At 44.8% G+C, this 20,841-nt stretch overlaps 1 protein-coding gene across 3 annotated transcripts in view; it reads left to right on the forward strand.

The window, feature by feature from the left end:
* The window catches only part of LOC124554816 (syntaxin-binding protein 5), a 981,379-nt gene that overhangs the window by 476,738 nt on the left and 483,800 nt on the right, over nt 1-20,841 (forward strand). For all 3 annotated transcript variants that reach the window (XM_047128475.1, XM_047128476.1, XM_047128477.1), the window contains exon 4: nt 12,715-12,849. In XM_047128475.1, coding sequence (XP_046984431.1) covers nt 12,715-12,849 — 135 coding nt within the window. The remainder of the gene's footprint in view (nt 1-12,714; nt 12,850-20,841) is intronic.

The raw sequence follows: 20,841 nt of genomic DNA on the forward strand, positions 1-20,841 counted from the left end.
ACCAGACGAGTGTAGCCCCTATGTTTGCGTGGTAGAATAATGGTGGTGTACGCGTACGTGGAGAACTTGTTTGCGCAGCAATCGCCGACATAGTGTAACTGAGACGGAATAAGGGGAACCAGCCCGCACTCGCCAAGGCAGATGGAAAACCGCCTAAAAACCATCCACAGACTGGCCGGTTCACCGGACCTCGACACAAATCTGCCGGGCGGATTCGTGCCGAGGACCGGCGCTCCTTCCCGCCCGGAAAGCCGTGCGTTAGATTGCACGGCCAACCGGTCGGGCTAGATGTGTTACGTAAGTCTGTATCCATTACTACACTGACAGACAGAAAAAGTAAAGTATCCAGAATTGGAAGAGAAAACGAAATGGAACATCATTGGTTGAGGTTGTATGTGATGTTATTTCAGTAATTGCATTATTGAGTCAAATTAGCAAACAACTTTGCAGTATCTGTCCACTTATCAGTATGACGATGCACCCTATCTGCCCTGGATGCTTGACCTTATTCGCCTGGCAAGGGTGCCATGAAGCTGTTGCATCTTCTCCTGAGAAAAGATGGCCCACAACTGTTGTAACTGGTCGTTGATGTCCCAGATACAGACACTGGGATGGAGTTGACACAAGAGCTCATTTCACACATGTGCTATTGGGGACAGATATGAGGATCTTCGTAGCCAAGGCAGTACCTCAACATCATGCAGATGGTTCATACAGACGCGTACCACCTGTGGATCAGCATTGTCCTACTGAAAAGTGGAATCTTTAAAATGTCGCATAAGAGGCAGCACACGAGTAGGCAGGATGTCGATGACGTTCCGTTGTGCCGTCAGAGTGCCCCCCCCCCCCCACCCCCACCCCCGTCACTACCAATCGTGACCTGAAGTCATACCATACGGCTCTGCACACCATGACGCCAGACATAACACGGCTGTGGCTCTCCAAAACATTGGAAGAATCGGAGCACTCCCCAGGTCGCAGAAATACTCGCCGACGGTCATCAGGGGTCGTGCAGAACCGATATTCATCGCTGAACACAATGCGACGCCATACATAAGCAGTCTATGCTTCTAGGTCATGGCACCGCTCCAATTGTAGCCATTTTTTGTTTTGTAGTGTTAACGGCACGTTACGGTTCGGATGGTAGTTCCCTAGTGCGGTTTCTGCTAGTCTTCGACTACTGGTGCAGGATGAAACTGTTTCAGGGAGCCCATTATTTGTTCTCAGATAGCAGACGTAGAAGTGACGTGGTTACGAAGTGCGTGGTGCGCAATACGTCGATGCCCCTTTGTGGTGGTCAGACGTAGTCGACTGGAAACTTGACAACGAGTATGCCTGCCCTCACGTTCCCATGCAGTCCAGCTCCGGTCCACTGTCAGATCCGACTGCCCCAGAAATCTGTATATTGCATATTTCAACCAAGCGGCCGAATCGAAGGCTTACTGAGGCCCCCTTCCAGACTCTGTCAAATGCTGGTAGTGCTGTCTCACACGAGTGCACAGCATCTCCGTGTCATTCAGTGATAGTCAACATCTCATGCCGTTCACCCCCATCGTGTGGCCTATCGTTCCTGGTAATAACACTAAACACGAACAAGAAAAAAAAAAAAAATGGTTCAAATGGCTCTGAGCACTATGGGACTTAACATCGGAGGTCATCAGACCCCTAGAACTAGTTAAACCTAACTAACCTAAGGACATCACACACATCCATGCCCGAGGCAGGATTCGAACCCGCGACCGTAGCGGTCTCGCGGTTCTAGACTGTAGCGCCTAGAACCGCTCGGCCACTCCGGCCGGGTAAACACGAAGAACAGTAATTCATTCTGGAGGCCGTTCTACCTGTCAGAGAGACTGGCAACAATGATCATTTACACATCCGCCGATGACGTGTATGTGTACGATGTTAAAATGACATACGGCCATGACTTGTGGGTGCTTCCCCTTTTTTTTTTTTTTTTTATCAGACAGTGTTTTTGGTGACAGTAGGACAGGAATTACGTGATTCGAATGTGTTGCTGGATAATATGCGTTAACCCAGCACCATATGGATAAATACCAAGAATGTATTAATATCTTGCCGTAACGTCCAAAAGTGAAGCTGAATTCATGTTGGTGGAATGTATAGTAAATGTGGTGGAGCGGATAGATGAAGGGCTGCCTGACCTTGGCCAGAATGGCGCATCTTGTGCTCCCCGACGCTATCACACGCCCAAGTGGAGGTCCCTGGATCGATTATCGATGCCGGCTGGTCCTCGGCGGTAAGCCCCCTATCAGTCTTGCTGAATGCCGGCATTATACTCAGTCTCAGGCATACAAGCGTAGTTACTCGAGTGAGGTGCAAGCATCGCAGCTCCTATTACCTCGAGCGAAACTGGTCTTGGGAAGGAATGAGATCATCTCCTGCGTGGCAGATCATTCCCAAGATAAGAGTTACAATCACAGTCATATTTCAATGGATAATCGCAACGATAACGAGCTTTCTGTTCACACTTATCTATTGCGTCTAGTTGAAGACACTAAGTTCGCCATTATCTTGAATAAACTACTAATTTGTTTTTCCCAGCTGAAAAGCAAATAAGTTGAGGAATTACGATCTGTGTATATTGTTTCTGCTCGGAATGAAGTAGGGTTATTCTTGTGCAGTGCACTTTCATGTCGATCGTACAATCATAATAGAACCCTATTTGTCATGAAAGGTGTATGTCAAATTTTAATTATCATTAAAATGTTGTTACTATAATTATCGATATTTAATTTTATCGATGCAGAGATCGAGGCTATCCACCTATTTTATCACTCGTTGAATATCGTTGAAACCGAAGTCAGCAGGCTGAAAGCCAGAATACTGAATTTCGCAGATTCATATGTAAGGAAATTACTGTATCAGTGTTTGAACGCCGCACGCGCTAAGGTTACTGGAAATTAATTAGGAGTACTCAAAGCGAACGAGACTGAATACAGATTTCTTATTGGATGACACGTTGAATATGGTGCAGATTCAACGTCCTTCGTAACTCATCAACACCACCACTCTGGCGATTAGCAAACAACTCAGCGCTGATGGAAAAAAGATATATATTTATTCTGTTTATGAATGTGGTAAAACTTAGACTAATATTGTTAACGTCCTGCTGCTTCAGGATCGTAGAACAAAATCTCAGAACGAACATTATACCGTTCTTGGAATGTGGGGGTGGGGTGGGGGCGGGCTGGGAGGGTGGGAGGGAAGGAGGGAGAATCATCTTTCATACGGCTAGATCCACTCGTGTGGGATAAGCAGAATGTCATCAGTATGTTACACTCTTAGGGACCTGTCAGCAGTCTGTAAAAGCCAGTGCCTTTCAATAACACACAAATTGTTCTTATACTCAGTACTTAGGTATTCTCTCCTCGGGAACAAATGCACAAAATATCAACACAGTTTTCAAACTGTAGAAAAGGACCATAAACATCCATTAGGGTATCAGCTGACTGCGCGAAAACTGAAGGAAAATGACACACATCAGCAGACAGAACTCTCCCAAGTTTAGATTCGTAATAAGCGCCGTGGCTTAGTTGCAAAGCACACAACCAGGAGACAGGTTCGTCAGAACATGGCCTGTTACGGAGCTTTGTGTGCATATTGCGACGTAGAATTCGCGGAATTTTAGTCAGTTGCGACTGTCCAGCGACGATTTCATACCAGATATGAGATGAACCTGCAACATATAAAGCACTCCAAGGGTGGTACAACACATTCCGTGAGACTGGCTGCAGAGAGGGTGCAGCGTTTACGGGAGTTATTCATCGGGAGGCAGCTGAAATCGCCGCCGACACATGATAGCAGAGAACTGCAGACATCGCAGACAACTACCTGGCGTATTCTACGTAAACGTCTGCGTGTAAGGCCATACAGGCTACAAGTTTTACATGATCTCACTATTCTGGACAGTATGCTTCGTTCTGACTTCCAATGCTGCTGGAGGAAGATGGTTTTCCACAGAAGTTTATTTTCAGTAACGAATCCCAGTTTCATGTGTCTGGAAAGGTTAATCGTGATAAAGTGCGTATTTGGGCAGAGAACATCCACACGAGATTGCGGAACACATTCATAATTCATCTGAAGTTGCCGCCTTGTGTGTCACGTCTCCTTGAAAAGTTTATGAACTGGATTTCTTAGCGGAGAAAATGTGATTCGTTTCGTGTTCATGGACATGTTGCGGCAAAGGCTTATGCCACAATTACAGCGAGGCAATGGAGACTTTATTTTGCAACAAGACAGTGCACCAGCACACTTCCTCTCAGACGTACACTTCAAAGTCGAACACACCGAACCAGGTGGCGCAGTGGTTAGCACACTGGACTGGCATTCGGGAGGACTACGTTTCAAATTTCCATCCGGCAATCCAGATTTAGGTGTTCCGTGATGTCCCTAAATCGCTTAAAGCAAATGCTGGGATAGTTCATTTTAAAGGGCACGGCCGATTTCCTTATGCGTCCTTTACTAAACCGAGCTTGTGCTTCGTCTCTAATTACCTCGTTGTTAACGGGACGTTCAACACAAATCTTCCTTCCTTCATTGCCGAACTGCCTCAGCGACGGATTGAACGTGCGTGCTGTGGTGATTCTGCTGTTCAGTGGCTGCATGTAATTTCTTCTTATGGGGTTACGTGAAAGATAGGGTATTTTCGCTTCCAGTGCCACCTAATTTGGAGATTTACAAGGTAGGGTAATTAATGAAGTCGCTCATTCTGATCATGATGGATTGGCATGTGTGTCGTAAGAGTTTGACGTTTGAAGCGTCACAAACGGGGCCTATTTTGAGCAGCTATGATCTGAGTTACAAACCTGGAGAGATGCTCTTAATCACCGATAGGTGTCTGTTTCCTGTATGACTTGTAGTATTTGCGCGGTTATCTTCTGAAAGCCTGGGGTACTCATAAAGCCCTATAAAGTGATGGAACTCACTGTAAACATCTGTTAAAAACATTTGGGATTTTAACTAGTCTACTTGAGTGCATTAACCAGTCAGTTACTCATATCAAAACTAACCTTCATTATTATTGCACAAACCTCTGTGTGCACGACCATGGAACAAGATCGAGATTGATTTCATATTTAGCAAGGAAGAATAAAAATAAAACCCATCAATAAATAACATTGTACGATAAAATGCGTAAAGAGAATAAAGAGAGTACTAAAATTTATTTTTAAGAAGCCTATTAAGAAGTACCTAATAAGGAATATATTCTATGCAGTGAAGGATTATTTAGATGATACAATGTGTTAAAAATGTAACAAGTTAATAATAATACGAGGGGCATTTAGTAAGTAATGCAGCAAATTTTTTCTGAAGGCATATTGGTTTTATTCAGGATCTCAATAAACCATATTATTCCCCATTTTTTGATACAGAATGCTATTTTTGAGTATAATTCCCGTTCAATGGGACGGCCCTACGCCACATTACTGCGAGAGCCTGTACGCCTGCTGGTCGACGTCGGAGCCAACATCTTGCTGCATTAATAACCCCCTTCAGAATCCCAGAAGACCGTCGCAATGACTTTTAATGGCCGTGGGTGTGGCAGTGCGGCATGTAACTTTTTCTTCAGAGCAGAGCTCATGTGCCCCTACTCCATATATTGCCGTTCTGTTTCCGGTTCTAAGTGATGAACCCATGTTTCATCGCTTATGACGATGTTCGACAAAAAATTGTCACGAACAGCCTCGTAACGCGCAAGCAAGACCGCCATTTCGTTGTCCTCTACGGTCTTCTGTTAGACGGCGAGGAAACGATCGGGTGTACAGCTTTGAGCACCACCAATTGGTGGAAGAGTGTGTCAGACTGCCAACAGAGACGTCCCGTTGTGCAGCGAGGTGTTTGTTTGTGATCCGTCGATCACCGCGAATGAGTGTGTCCACACGGTTCAACATTGCAAGAGTCAGCGGCTGGCCGGCAAACGAGGGATCGGACAGGTATGCTCGAGGTTGTTGCGATGATGACAGACCCCACGCCCAACATCTAACCGTGCTTTTGTTCACTGCGAGGCCTCGGCACATGTTTTGCAAGTACCCATGAATGTAAGGCACCTGCGCTCCTTCCTACCACGGTACAAGAATTTCCGGCTACACGAACTATTCCCGATATTCAATCTTTTTTGTTCTCTATTGATTGGGCTATTGCGCCACTAGCCAGTCGGGTACTTTGCTAACATTATTAATCTACACATGCCCGTGAGGGTAATGAATAAAAAACTAATTTTGTCACCGTTATGCTAAAACTAATTACGTTTGCAGTTCGATCCAAACTTAACACTTCCAGCGCAGTCGTTTCGTAGTTAGAAGACCCTAACGAATAAAGTGATGTAATTGTTTATTTTATGCTGTCAAAATTCACAAAACAGCTAGATAAAATTTACACAAACATCAATTTTACAATTTATGAGTGGTAGACCTAGACTAAGCCGGTGGCGTAATGAGGCCAGTCAGTGAAGACCAAAAATGGTCGAATGTGGGAGATACGAGGGTTGTCCGGAAAGTAAGGTCTCCAATGATCTCCAGTCGGGACGGACCGAGCTACACTATGTGATCAAAAGTATCCGGACACCTGGCTGAAAATGACTTAAAAGTTCGTGGCGCCCTCGATCGGTAATGGTGTTGGCCCAGCTTCCACTCTTGCACGCACACGTTCAATCAGGTGCTGGAAGGTTTATTGGGGAATGGCAGCCCATTCTTCACCGAGTGCTGCACTGAGGAGAGGTATCGATGTCGGTCGGTGAGGCCTGGCACGAAGTCGGCGTTCCAAAACATCCCAAAGGTGTTCAGTAGGATTCAAGTCAGAACTCTGTGCTGGCCGGTCCATTACAGGGATGTTATTATCGTGTAACCACTCCCCCCACAGGCCGTGCATTATGAACAAGTGCTCGATCGTGTTGAAAGATGCAATCGCCATCCCCGAATTGCTCTTCAACAATTGGAAACAAGGTGTTTAAAACATCAATGTAGGCCTGTGCTGTGATACTGCCACGCTAAACAACAAGGGCTGCAAGCCCCCTCGATGAAAAAACACGACCACACCATAACACCACCACCTCCGAATTTTACCGTTGGCACTACACAAGCTGGCAGATGCCGTTCACCGGGCATTTGCCATACACACACCCTGCCATCAGGTCGCCACATTGTGTACCGTGATTCGCCACTCCACACAACGTTTTTCCGCTGTTCAGTCGTCCAATGTTTACGCTCCTAACACCAAGCGAGGCGTTTACCGGCGTGATGTGTGGCTTACGAGCAGCCGCTCGTCCATGAAATCCACGTTTTCTCACCTCTCGCCTAACTGTCATAGTACTTACAGTGTATTCTGATGCAGTTTGGAATTCCTGTGTGATGATCTGGATAGATGTCTACCTATTACACATTACGACCCTCTTCAACTGTCGGTGGTCAATGTCAGCCACAGACTAGGTCGGCCTGTACGCTTTTATGCTGTGTGTGTCCCTTCACGTTTCCACTTCACTATCACATCGAAAGCAGTAGACCAAGGGATGTTTAGTAGTGTGGAAATCTCGCATACAGACGTATGACACAAGTGACACCCAATCACCTGACCACGTTCGAAGTTCGAGAGTTCCGCGGAGCGCCCCATTCTGCTCTCTCACGATCTCTAATGACTACTGAGGTTGCTGATATGGAGTACCTGCCAGTAGGTGGCAGCACAATGCGTATAATATCAAAAACGTTTGTTTTTGGCGGTGTCCGGATACTTTTGATCACATATTGTAGCTTGAATCTGACAAAAGCGCCTTGTTCCTTGCTTCCCGCACCACTATTCTTGTCTGTCCCAGGCTTATTCCTTGCGTTGCAGCTGTTAACGATGAAATGGAAAATAGACGCTCCCGCCAAATGGGAATTGCGTCTTGTGATTAAATTTCTGCGCTTTATGGGGTCAATCCTTATTGACATCCATCGCCAGTTGACCGATGTGTATGGAGGAAAATGTATGGGCGTAAAAAAATGAGCCGTACAGACGCGCACGACGACGCCGGCTGCGGGCGTCCGTCAGTTCGGACGAGAGAGTGACGAAAGTCAAAATAGTTTTGCTTGCGAATCGGTGTGTGACTGTGCGAGAGGTTGCCGAACCGATAGGGGGCGTCTCTGAGACTACCTTGGACCAGATTTTGACGGACAATTTGAAGTATCACAAGGTGTGTGCCAGCTGGGTGCCGCGGATGCCCAGTGAACACAAAAAAAAATTGCATCGAAAGTACCCGCAAGTTTCTGCGCCGTTAGCGTGAAGAGGGTGAGGAATTTCTAGATTCAATTGTAACCGGGGACTAGACGTGGGTTCACTGCTTCACGTCAGAGACTAAAGAACAATCGAAACAGTGGCGGCCTTCCGGTTCTCCAAATGTCAATAAGTTAAAGGAAACGCCGTCAAACAGGGAAAGTGATGGCTCCGGTATTCTGGGGTAGAAAAGGCGTTCTGCTGGTTTTCTACCTGGAAAGATTTACACCAAGCATTGCGGCAAGGTACTGCGAAACACTAACAAAGCTACGCCGGGCTATATAGAGCAAAAGGAGGGGTCGACTAACAAAGGGAGTTCGTTCGCACCATGACAACGCCCGCTCTCACGTCGCCAGCACCAAGATAGATCTCATCGCCAAATTCGTCCGCAGCCCGTGGTCCAAAGGCTAGCGTTGCTGCCTGTGGTTCACAGGGTACCGGGTTCGATTCCCGGCCGGCTTGGAGATTTTCTCTGCCCAGGGACTTGGTGTTTGTAGTGTCCTCATCATTTCATCACCACCACTCGTTACAATGGTTAGATTGGATTATGTAAAAATTGGTCTGTGTAATATTTGGAACTTTGTACGGGCGTTGATGACCGCGCAGTTGAACGCCCCACAAGCCAAACATCATCATCGCCAATTCGGGTGGGAAATCATTGACCATCCTCCATACATCTCTGATGATGATGATGATGATGATGATGATGATGATGATGATGATGATTTATGGTGGAGGGCGCTAAACAGTAAAGTCATCAGCGATACATCTCTGGTTTGGATTTCAGTGACTAGTATTTGTTCCCCAACTTGAAACATCACTTGGAGGGACTGAAATTCTCAAGCGACGAAGAGCTCAAGGCAGCTGTCCATTCCTTCCTGCACGAGTCAGCGGGCGAGTGGTACGACGCGGGTACGAAAAAGCTTCCGGAGCGTCTCCAAAAATGCATCAATCCTGACAGGGACTACGTTGAAAAATAGCTGAAAGTCCAAGCTTTCAGAGTCTGTTATTGGTTTTGCAATAAAGTGATGATTACTAGGCCTATGTGAAAAAGTACTCGAAGAGCTTATTGTAGAAAATCGTTAATATTGGTACAAATATACTCCTCCTAGCACTCTGTGGTGGCGTTCAGACTCTGTGTGTAGGTGACTACAGGTACTAGTTTCCGACCCTAACAGTCTAAATATGGCCCTGTCACTTAGAACATCTTGTAGACCTACAATCACCTTAATGATGTCAAGGCTTCAGAAGGAAATGCAGATCTGAACAGTGATACAGCTTATTCATACTGCAGTAGATTCTAATTTTTAATTATGCGCTAATGCGATAAAGAAGCGATGAAATTTGGAAACTGTTACAGCTATTGGTGTTGGTGCTGTTGGTCTGTTAAACGTATTAACCTCAGCGTGAGTATACAAGAGGTTCACCACTGAGTCACTAATACCACCAAAACTGATTTGAATTTAATATAATTCGTAGGCTGAATTTCAACGATAATACTCACGAGAACACACACATCGAAGTTTTTAGTCTAAGAGATTGAAAATAAGTGATACGTGTTTCCCAGAGCAATGTTGAATTGAGAGTCAGTCCAGAACACATTTCATCATAGGAATAACGAAAGTAATTCATTAAGTTTATTTAAGCAAAACTGGTTTTACAGCGTTATCAGATGTGATATTGCTTCAGAGAAAACAATATTTGTAACGGAAGTATTGTATCCTAGATCAAAATCCTCTAAAACATTTTTTCCCTCACTTGACTTCTGGCGGTAACAAGTTTTTGCCATCAACCGCGATTTCCTACAGCCAACTGCATCTTCATCATTAAGCAGTCCATAAATGTGAAACTGGACTAGAACATTACTAACAGCAACAACCAATTCCCACATAACACTTGGAATTAGCCAGTCTAACGTACCTGTTATTAAATAAAACCACAAGCTGGATGTGCGTCTCTGGTAGTACAGGGATTGGACAAAAATATTGAAACTCTGAAAAAGCATTGCCATGCCTAATATGCTGTAGGAAATCCGTTGGTATTCAAAACAGCTTCTAGTCGTCTCGGAATAGATCAATACAGACCCTGTAAGGTTTTCAAGGGAATTTATATATTCTCTTTCATGCAAAATAATAAGTTCACGTAACGATTATGGAGGTGGATAGCGATCACGCCCACTTCTGTACTAAGTAGATCACAAAGGTTCAATAATATTGGAATCTGGTGGCTGGTGGTCACGGGAGATGCGAACAGATATTGTGCCATGGGATAGATCTGATGACGCAGAATGGTCACATAATCCTTGGCGGTAATGCGAACTTGAAGAGTAGCCATGACACCCGTGAAATACACTGATATGGCTGCCCAAATCATCATCGAGCGTACGCCATGATTCATAATTTAGATGTAAACACGGACAAAAGTTGCAACCAGTGTGACACGAGACTCTTTCGACCAAATTACATCCGTCCATTGCTCCATAGTACCGGTTTTATGACTTGGGCACCACGTTTTCTTGTTACGGACACTCGCATCTCTGATAAGCGGTTCAGGATTTCCAGCTCGCCCTGCAATTCGGTGCTTACGGAACACCCTTCGTGGTGTTTTTGCGCTGGCAAGGGTTCGCGAGAGTGATTTTGAGTTCTGTAGTGGTTTTTGCAGCTGTCGTCCTCTTATTTTCTTTGTCACTAACCTCTTCAACGATCATCTACCACGATCACGCAACACACACTTTCGTCCGCGTTGTGACTTAGCGGCTGATGATTTCCCGCTTTCCCCGTATGCCTTAGATATCTTCCATGCGTTGCATCTTGAAACGCCAAACATTTCGGCTTCCTAAGTCACGGAGGCACCCACTATACGAACACCAACATTTTGCCCACGTTCGAGTGCACTGAGCTTCGACGTAATGCACTGTCAGCTACTCAGAACACAGTTGGACAAAAATATTGAAACTCTGAAAAAGCATTGCCATGCCTAATATGCTGTAGGAAATCCGTTGGTATTCAAAACAGCTTCTAGTCGTCTCGGAATAGATCAATACAGACCCTGTAAGTTTTTCAAGGGAATTTATATATTCTCTTTCATGCAAAATAATAAGTTCACGTAACGATTATGGAGGTGGATAGCGATCACGCCCACTTCTGTACTAAGTAGATCACAAAGGTTCAATAATATTGGAATCTGGTGGCTGGTGGTCACGGGAGATGCGAACAGATATTGTGCCATGGGATAGATCTGATGACGCAGAATGGTCACATAATCCTTGGCGGTAATGCGAACTTGAAGAGTAGCCATGACACCCGTGAAATACCCTGATATGGCTGCCCAAATCATCATCGAGCGTACGCCATGATTCATAATTTAGATGTAAACACGGACAAAAGTTGCAACCAGTGTGACACGAGACTCTTTCGACCAAATTACATCCGTCCATTGCTCCATAGTACCGGTTTTATGACTTGGGCACCACGTTTTCTTGTTACGGACACTCGCATCTCTGATAAGCGGTTCAGGATTTCCAGCTCGCCCTGCAATTCGGTGCTTACGGAACACCCTTCGTGGTGTTTTTGCGCTGGCAAGGGTTCGCGAGAGTGATTTTGAGTTCTGTAGTGGTTTTTGCAGCTGTCGTCCTCTTATTTTCTTTGTCACTAACCTCTTCAACGATCATCTACCACGATCACGCAACACACACTTTCGTCCGCGTTGTGACTTAGCGGCTGATGATTTCCCGCTTTCCCCGTATGCCTTAGATATCTTCCATGCGTTGCATCTTGAAACGCCAAACATTTCGGCTTCCTAAGTCACGGAGGCACCCACTATACGAACACCAACATTTTGCCCACGTTCGAGTGCACTGAGCTTCGACGTAATGCACTGTCAGCTACTCAGAACACAGTTATAACCACGACACACTATTGCAACGTACTGAGGACACGGCACTGCTGCCGTTCGTGCTCAAATACAACAGTGCAATCTGAAGGTTTAGCCATCATCTGCAGTTGTCTTCAAGTATCCGTTTCTCGCGATGTTTCCATATTTTTGTCCAACCCCTGTGTACGTGGTCCTGAAATTATTGCTTTTCGACGCAATTGTTGTGCGAAGATCGTGTTCCGTTTAAACGTAAAAACACACAGTCTTCTTGCTGAAGTAGCTGGGTCTGAAAGTGCCGGCGAAATTGTTCCAGAATAGTGGATCACTTTTTTTGATGTAGGTCACTGTGCTAATTCTGTATCACCTGACAATAATTTCTGAACTCAACACACTTCTCCGCAAATCGTTGCCATAGTCATTGAATGTTTCGTAGCCTTTGCACCGAAAGTCAAAATACGTTGCTATATCTATAGTTCTTTTCGAAAGGCTGCAAGTTGATATCAGAGTGAAGTGAGTAGAAATACTGTATGTGGTATAAAATCTGTAAACTGAATTTTGTATTTCCTTTTACAGGATCACCTACATCCACTTGCCTCTGCAGAGCAAATGGCTGTACGTAGGCACCGAGCGTGGGAACATTCACGTTGTAAACATAGAATCCTTCGTTCTGTCGGGATACGTCATCAACTGGAATAAAGCAATCGAAGTGTAAGTATGCACCTTTTAATTACCCATGTAATAGACAGTTTCTTGAAACTATTTATTTATTGTATGTGTCAGATATTCTTTTCATGCTAGAAACCACCACCACAAATATTCGGGGTGGTGGTGGTGGTGGTGGTGCCGCCGCCGCGAACAGTGTAACTAACAGCGTATGCCGCACAAAAACTCCCCCCACAACTTTATCGTAACAGTCAGAGTGGTCTTCTTTTGCGTCCGTAGCAGTATAACACTGATACAGAAAAACTGGATTCCACAAGAGTGAAAAGCTTGTTGTTGGTTCACTCTAAATAAACAATTAGTACACACGACTGTGATGTGAACGCATTGCTCTTACGCAGGCGGCTCAAAGCTTTTGGGTTAAAATTATACAAATAGTAGAAGTTCTCGTCAGAGAGCTTTGAAATAGGAAAGTGTGGCAGAGAATTAATATGTAGTTGTTTATTGACATAGACAATTTCAGTCTTATAGCAACAACTTACGCTGGTAAGAAGTGTTCAAAGTAACGCCCGCCAGTCTCAATGCACGCATTACAACGGCGCATTAAAATATTGTCATACTCTCTGACATCAGTGTTTTTTATTCTATGAGACAGCTCGCTAGCACCCTACATCCAAGCTTATCTTAATTTTTAACTACTATTACACACGCACGCACCCACCCACCCACACACACACACACAATAGGAAAAAATACATAATAGCGAGTTAAGGCGATTCCACTGGAAGTGGGCCAGGATTCCCACTTCCAATCCAACGGTGTTGTTCAGGAGTACAGGGACATTAATACAGAGACGAGATGTACTGTCGTGTTAAAACCACATCCTCTCGCAGACAACTAGTAGTAGTCTATAACTGTGGCAGCACATCTCAAATGACTACCAGGCGACGTGAAGTATTCGAACACGTTAGTAGCAAATAAGGTACTGTTACTATATCTTATTAAATATCGGCCCAAAATTTCGTAGAAAATAGCTACTGCTGATCTTAGGAGACGGTGGCGTATGGACTTACATTTCTGCCAACGAGGATATTGCCGCAGTTGAAAACGCTGTCAAGGTTGAAATAAATCTCATCAGTGAACATACCTTCTCAAATTCTACTGTGCGAGCAGTTCTTTGCCGATAATCTTGCCCAGCTCTGTAGCTAGAACGAGCCAGTATCCACGGCGTTAAATTTTGTGCGATAAAGATGAGGCCTGTAGTGAAACTTTTCCGGGCACTACATCCTGCTGTACCGTATACAAAACCCGCCGAGCTAGCCACGCGGTTTAACCCGCTGCTTCCCGAGCGGGAAGGCGTGCCGGTCCCCGGCACTAATCCACCTGGCAAATTAGTGTTGAGGTCCGGTGTGCCGGCCAGCCTGTGGATGGTTTTTAAGGCGATTTTCCATCTCCATCGGCTAATGCGGGCTGGTTCCCCTTATTCCGCTTCAGTTACACTACGTCGGCGATTGCTGCGCAAACACTGTCTCCACGTACGCGTTCACCATAATTACTCTACCACGCAAACATCGGGGGTTACACTCGTCTAGTATGAGACGTTACCGGTGGGGAGGGGGGGGAGGGAGGGGGGGAGGGCACTGGGGGCCGAACCGCACAATAACCCTGGGTTCGGTGTGGGGCGGCGGTGGGGTGGGTGGACTGCTGTGTCCTGTTCTGGCGTTGTGAACCACTGAGGGCTACGGCGGGACGAAGTGTCTCCGTCGTTTCTAGGTCCCCGGTTCAACGGTTCAACACACACACACACACACACACACACACACACACACACACACACACACACACAATTAGTTCTAGCAATTATTGAAGTTCGCACTTGCGAACGACTCTGACAACGAAGTGTGGCTTTACAACCATAGGTTTGTGTAGTCGATTGTTGTGCATGCGTTCTACTAAAAGTAGCAGCTGTAGACACTAGGGTTTCTCAGACAAGCACTGATTGCACACACGAAATTGGCTTTCATTGCTACAGTGTTGATAAATTATAAGAGGGTAGAAAAAACTAATAAAGGATGTAGTCAACACAATAACGAAGCTGAATTCTGTATATTTTCACTCAAACCTCAAGAATAAACATGACGGGCTTATATAAAATCATTCAGTACGTATTTTTCCGCATCGAGGTTACATAATGCGTCGAGGTCGTGCGAAGAAAATTGACCGCAAAATATCGCGAGGCGCAGCAGCGCCGCCAGTAACAATTTCGGGAAATATTTCCACTCTAGCCATGTTCACACTTTCTTACAGAATATCATTGAAAATTACCATAATTAAAGTACAATATTTTTTATAACTATACATATTAAAATGAGCGCCTCTTCATGTTGGTCACTTCGCGATCTTACAAAACTTTGGAACATATTACACTGAGTAATAATGAAGCATGAAATGGTGGCAGCACGCACAACTATTAAAATCAGCAAATACAAGTAAATATTTCTGTACAGGGTGTCGCAGGTGAAATGGTCGATATTCAGAGATATGACGGGAATGATCATTCGAAGCAATAAAAGTCATGGGCTTCTCTAAAATGCATACCTTAAGAGCTGTGAGCACGTCTTCATCTTCGATACTGTAAAACAAATATCTTTGCTGAACAAGTGACCGTAACTCTTAAGGCATACATTTTAGAGCCCATGTTTGCTAGACATTTTTGCTTCGAATGATTTTTCCTCATATGTCCCTGAATATTGACAATTCTTCTTAGGATACTCTTATATCTCTCAACGATTTGTCAAAATCTGTGTACCTTTTCCTTCTTTTTGAAGAGGCAGGGCAATTGAATCTTAGTATGAAATATACATTTATTGCTTCCTCCTTCAGCTTATCAGAAAGTATACGTTCGGATGTTTTTGATCTATTGAGGAGTTTGCCGCTGGTTAAAAACATTCGAAATTTCAGTTTGTATACTAGGATTTTCCATCCATTGATTGGCGATATAAGCTGCGACTTTCTTGACCTTTTCTCCACGTTGCAAAACTACTCGGTTGGAAGTACGCCAGTAGCTGCTTCTCGGAAACACCCCTGTCGGAAAGCCCAGGTAGCCTAGCCTCCGTAGCCGCCTGGGACACCAAACCTCTTTTAGGGATTTCCGGCTGTTACCTGCTGTAGCCCGCCTTTGTACTCGGCGCCATGCTCTGGTCAAGCTTATGAAATTCCACCTCGCCGCTGCATTCGCTTCCCAGGGCAAGCAAGAAGCCAGCAAGTCTTGTGAACTTGGGACCCTGCCGCACTTGGACGCCACGGCAGGTCTGCTGGCAGCGCTCAGGTCTGACAGTACGAGAGACCAGCGGAGGCTTCAGAGGAATTCTTTCAGTCTACGCTCAGTAGAAGAGCTAGTGGCTTTGTGCGAAAGTTCTAAATAAGGAGGGAATGCAGGAAAAGGCGTTTTGAGTACATCCCTTCGTTGCTGGTCGAAACATGTAAGAGTTATTTCACACGCTGTATGATGATTTAAGAAATTACAGTGCTAAATTTTGCAGGTTTTTTTTTTTTTTTTTTTTTTTTTTTTTTTTTTTTTTTTTTTTTTTTTTTCTTCAGGTAAGTAATCTCACCAGGGGAAAAGATTTTCGTGACCTGTCTAACCGGTAGGTAATTATTCGTTGTCCACAGTGATATTTACTGTTTTAGTTGCGACTATAAAGTGTACATAGAAGGGATTTGTCAGTTTTTATTTCAGAAGAACGTTATTATAGACTGAAATTCACTTAACAAGCCCTTTATACAAAAAGAACGAAAGGTGCCTCATTTGTTTACATATCTTATTTCCTAAAAATAATTTCAGCGCGTCTGATGTATCGGACCCATTTTCTGCAGCCGGAGATGTAGGTGTGTTATTTCGGCCTGGAGTTGGTTTTGAGGAAAACATCCATAGCCCGGATGGTGAAACGTGTTTTCTGTGGTGTTAAGATCTTGTGATTGGAGCATCTGGAACAGGCTGTGACGAAATAGACGATCGATGACTTTCCACGATTTTCAGTGGGCCGGAGTCCAAAAGATTCGTTATAAGTAGTTTGAACGTGATTATAAGGTGAAGAGGCTTATTTTAACATCTACATTTATACTCCGCAAGCCACCCAACGGTGTGTGGCGGAGGGCACTTTACGTGCTACTGTCATTACCTCCCTTTCCTGTTCCAGTCACGTATGGTTCGCGGGAAGAACGACTGTCTGAAAGCCTCCGTGCGCACTCTAATCTCTCTAATTTTATATTCGTGATCTCCTCGGGAGGTATACATAGGGGGAAGCAATATATTCGATACCTCATCCAGAAACGCACCCTCTCGAAACCTGGCGAGCAAGCTACACCGCGATGCAGAGCGCCTCTCTTGCAGAGTCTGCCACTTGAGTTACACGGTTACCAAATAACCCTGTGACGAAACGCGCCGCTCTTCTTTGGATCTTCTCTATCTCCTCCGTCAACCCGATCTGGTACGGATCCCACACTGATGAGCAATACTCAAGTATAGGTCGAACGAGCGTTTTGTAAGCCACCTCCTTTGTTCAAAAAATGACTCTGAGCACTATGGGACTCAACTGCTGAGGTCATTAGTCCCCTAGAACTTAGAACTAGTTAAACCTAACTAACCTAAGGACATCACAAACATCCATGCCCGAGGTAGGATTCGAACCTGCGACCGTAGCGGTCTTGCGGTTCCAGACTGCAGCGCCTTTAACCGCACGGCCACTTCGGCCGGCCCTCCTTTGTTGATGGACTACATTTTCTAAGGACTCTCCCATTGAATCTCAACCTGGTACCCGCCTTACCAACAATTAATTTTATATGATCATTCCACTTCAAATCGTTCCTCACGCATACTCTCAGATATTTTACAGAAGTAACTGCTACCAGTGTTTGTTCCGCTATCATATAATCATACAATTAAGGATCCTTCTTTCTATGTATTCGCAATACATTACATTTGTCTATGTTAAGGGTCAGTTGCCACTCCCTGCACCAAGTGCCTATCCGCTGCAGATCTTCCTGCATTTCGCTACAATTTTCTAATGCTGCAACTTTTCTGTGTACTACAGCATCATCCGCGAAAAGCCACATGGAACTTCCGACACTTCTACTAGGTCATTTATATATATTGTGAAAAGCAATGGTCCCATAACACTTCCCTGTGGCACGCCAGAGGTTACTTTAACGTCTGTAGACGTCTCTCCATTGATAACAACATGCTGTGTTCTGTTTGCTAAAAACTCATCAATCCAGCCACACAGCTGGTCTGATATTCCGTAGGCTCTTACTTTGTTTATCAGGCGACAGTGCGGAACTGTATCGAACGCCTTCCGGAAGTCAAGAAAAATAGCATCTACCTGGGAGCCTGTATCTAATATTTTCTGGGTCTCATGAACAAATAAAGCGAGTTGGGTCTCACACGATCGCTGTTTCCGGAATCCATGTTGATTCCTACATAGTAGATTCTAGGTTTCCAAAAACGACATGATACTCGAGCAAAAAACATGTTCTAAAATTCTTCAACAGATCGACGTCAGAGATATAGGTCTATAGTTTTGCGCATCTGCTCGACGACCCTTCTTGAAGACTGGGACTATCTGTGCTCTTTTCCAATCATTTGGAACCTTCCGTTCCTCTAGAGACTTGCGGTACACGGCTGTTAGAAGGGGGCAAGGTCTGTCGCGTACTTTGTGTAGAATCGAATTGGTATCCCGTCAGGTCCAGTGGACTTTCCTCTGTTGAGTGATTCCAGTTGCTTTTCTATTCCTTGGACACTTATTTCGATGTCATTTGTGACGCTCGTAATTCCCAATACCTTTTTTCCCCATTTCGCATTTTGGGTCCTGAGATGAAGTGTCCCTTGTTGCTGGTCTCATCTACATCCGACAGATAAGATTCGGAGTCAAAACTGCCCACAGAGCTCGGGAGAAAATAACTAGGTAGGGGTGAGCGGCAGGTGTACTGGCAGGCCTGTCGGCAGAACCTCGAGGCGGACGCTCTACCTGCAGAGGTGCCACACTCAAGTAGATGCCATGTGCGAGAGGCTCTATTGCGTCCCATGCTTCTGTCTGGCGTCTCTGTCAGCAGTGCTGCCGTGCCATCCCGATGCGGCAGGGTCCTTAGAGTGATGGTCCGTCTTCGACAACCAGTCATGAAATTTCAACAGTTACAAACTTCACAGTATACATGTCACAGACTACTGTGTTGTTTTTCTAGGTGATGCCACCGTTAGTGTGGCAGGCAGTTGTTTGTGTGAGGCATATGTTTGAAAACTCCTCATGTTTCATAACATATTGCTCATTCCAGACCTCGTACCACCTGAAAAGTATTTACTCCAACAACTGGCCACTTACCGCAAAACAATCTGTTTAGGATGCTCTACTATCTGTATAATTTTGCCCATAACGTTTTGAGAAACTGTGTATTCTGTTGGAAAAACAATCTGGCGTCACACGCAACGACTGCAGTAGCACGTACCGAAAACTATGGCCAGTTATTCAATGAAAACTGTCGAGGATATTGACTCGAGAGAAACTACTTTAGGATAATTTCCGAGTTAACGTAAGGACATTTGACTGGGTCCTATTGTCGTTGCCTTTTGCTTCCCCTGGGTGGGCGAAATAAAAATGGCCCAGAAAATGTTTACAGTAACACTAACATAGGATTGACCGTTGTTTACGAATATCACAGAAAATAATGGAAGTGGTCACCATTGACGTCGAAACCAATACGTTTTGCATTGCAGGCTTTGCTGCAGGTTTTGCCACAACATTTCCAGTCTCAAATTCGTGCACAAATAGTTCCGCACACAATGAATGAAAATTTTCACTCTGCAGCGGAGTGTGCGCTGATGTGAAACTTCCTGGCAGATTGAAACTGTGTGCCGGATCGAGACTCGAACTTGGGACCTTTGCCTTTGGAAAGTAGGAGACGAGGTACTGACAGAAGTAAAGCTGTGACGACGGGACGTGAGTCGTGCTCGGGTAGCTCAGACGGTAGAGCACTTGCCCGCCAAAGGCAAACGTCCCGAGCACGAGTCTCGGTCCGGCACACAGTTTTAATTTGCCAGGAAGTTTCAGTTCCGCCCACGTTTCCACGAATTATGCTTCGCATAACTCTCGACAATTAAAACACGATGTTTTATCGTAAGCATAATTTTGTGCTGCATCCAACTGGTCACTAAGTTAATCTGCTCCTCTCACTCATTCAAACGTGATGATACAGCGAAGTACTCGGGACAGGGATTACGGGAGGTGCACACTGACAGACATGTGGCGACAACCGATTAACTCCTAGCAATTGGTTTCCAGCATTTTCTATGATGGGCAGTTCTGTTAATTTCCAGCAGCCTGTTCCGCGTCAGTCTCATAAATATTTTCCGGGCCAGTTCTATTTTGCTCGCCCTGAATAAGATCCACATATGATGAACTTCTGTACCATTTGCTTGACATCGATCATTTAGTCTGAAACGAAATTCGGTGTTGCAGCAAAATTTGTGAGAACCAAAAACGTCATCAGGCAAAACAATCTGCAGAATTCAGAAAACCTTAGAGACAATGCCAAATCAATAGAAAGACTCTGCGAGCAAATGATGAGCACTGTCTGGTTTATTTGGACACTGAGTGTGGATGCTATCGGAAAACGTGAAGTGCAAGTGTTATAAAATGGCAATTAGTTTGGCGTTCAGGAGTTACATTTTTAAGAATGGAGTGGTGGAATGCGCATACCTGCGAAAAATTTTCTGCCCAATCTGCACTTTAGCAAAAATTTTAACTTTTGCATAGGATTAAGAACCGCACTCTGCAAGAGCGCCCATACTATAGTTTGCAGAGGGAGGGGGCTAAACCTGGAGGTTTGGAGTATTTTTAATATTTTGGAAGATGAGAGGCGACTTGTAAGTAGTCATATAAAGTTCCAGTTCCGACCTTATTAAAAACCTGTGTAATACCACCTTTTAAATCATTTTCTTGAGAGGAAACACACTTGATTATAATACAGGGTGATTCAAAAAGAATA

Source organism: Schistocerca americana, chromosome X, assembly GCF_021461395.2.
Source record: "Schistocerca americana isolate TAMUIC-IGC-003095 chromosome X, iqSchAmer2.1, whole genome shotgun sequence".
Classification (NCBI taxonomy): Eukaryota; Metazoa; Arthropoda; class Insecta; order Orthoptera; family Acrididae; genus Schistocerca; species Schistocerca americana.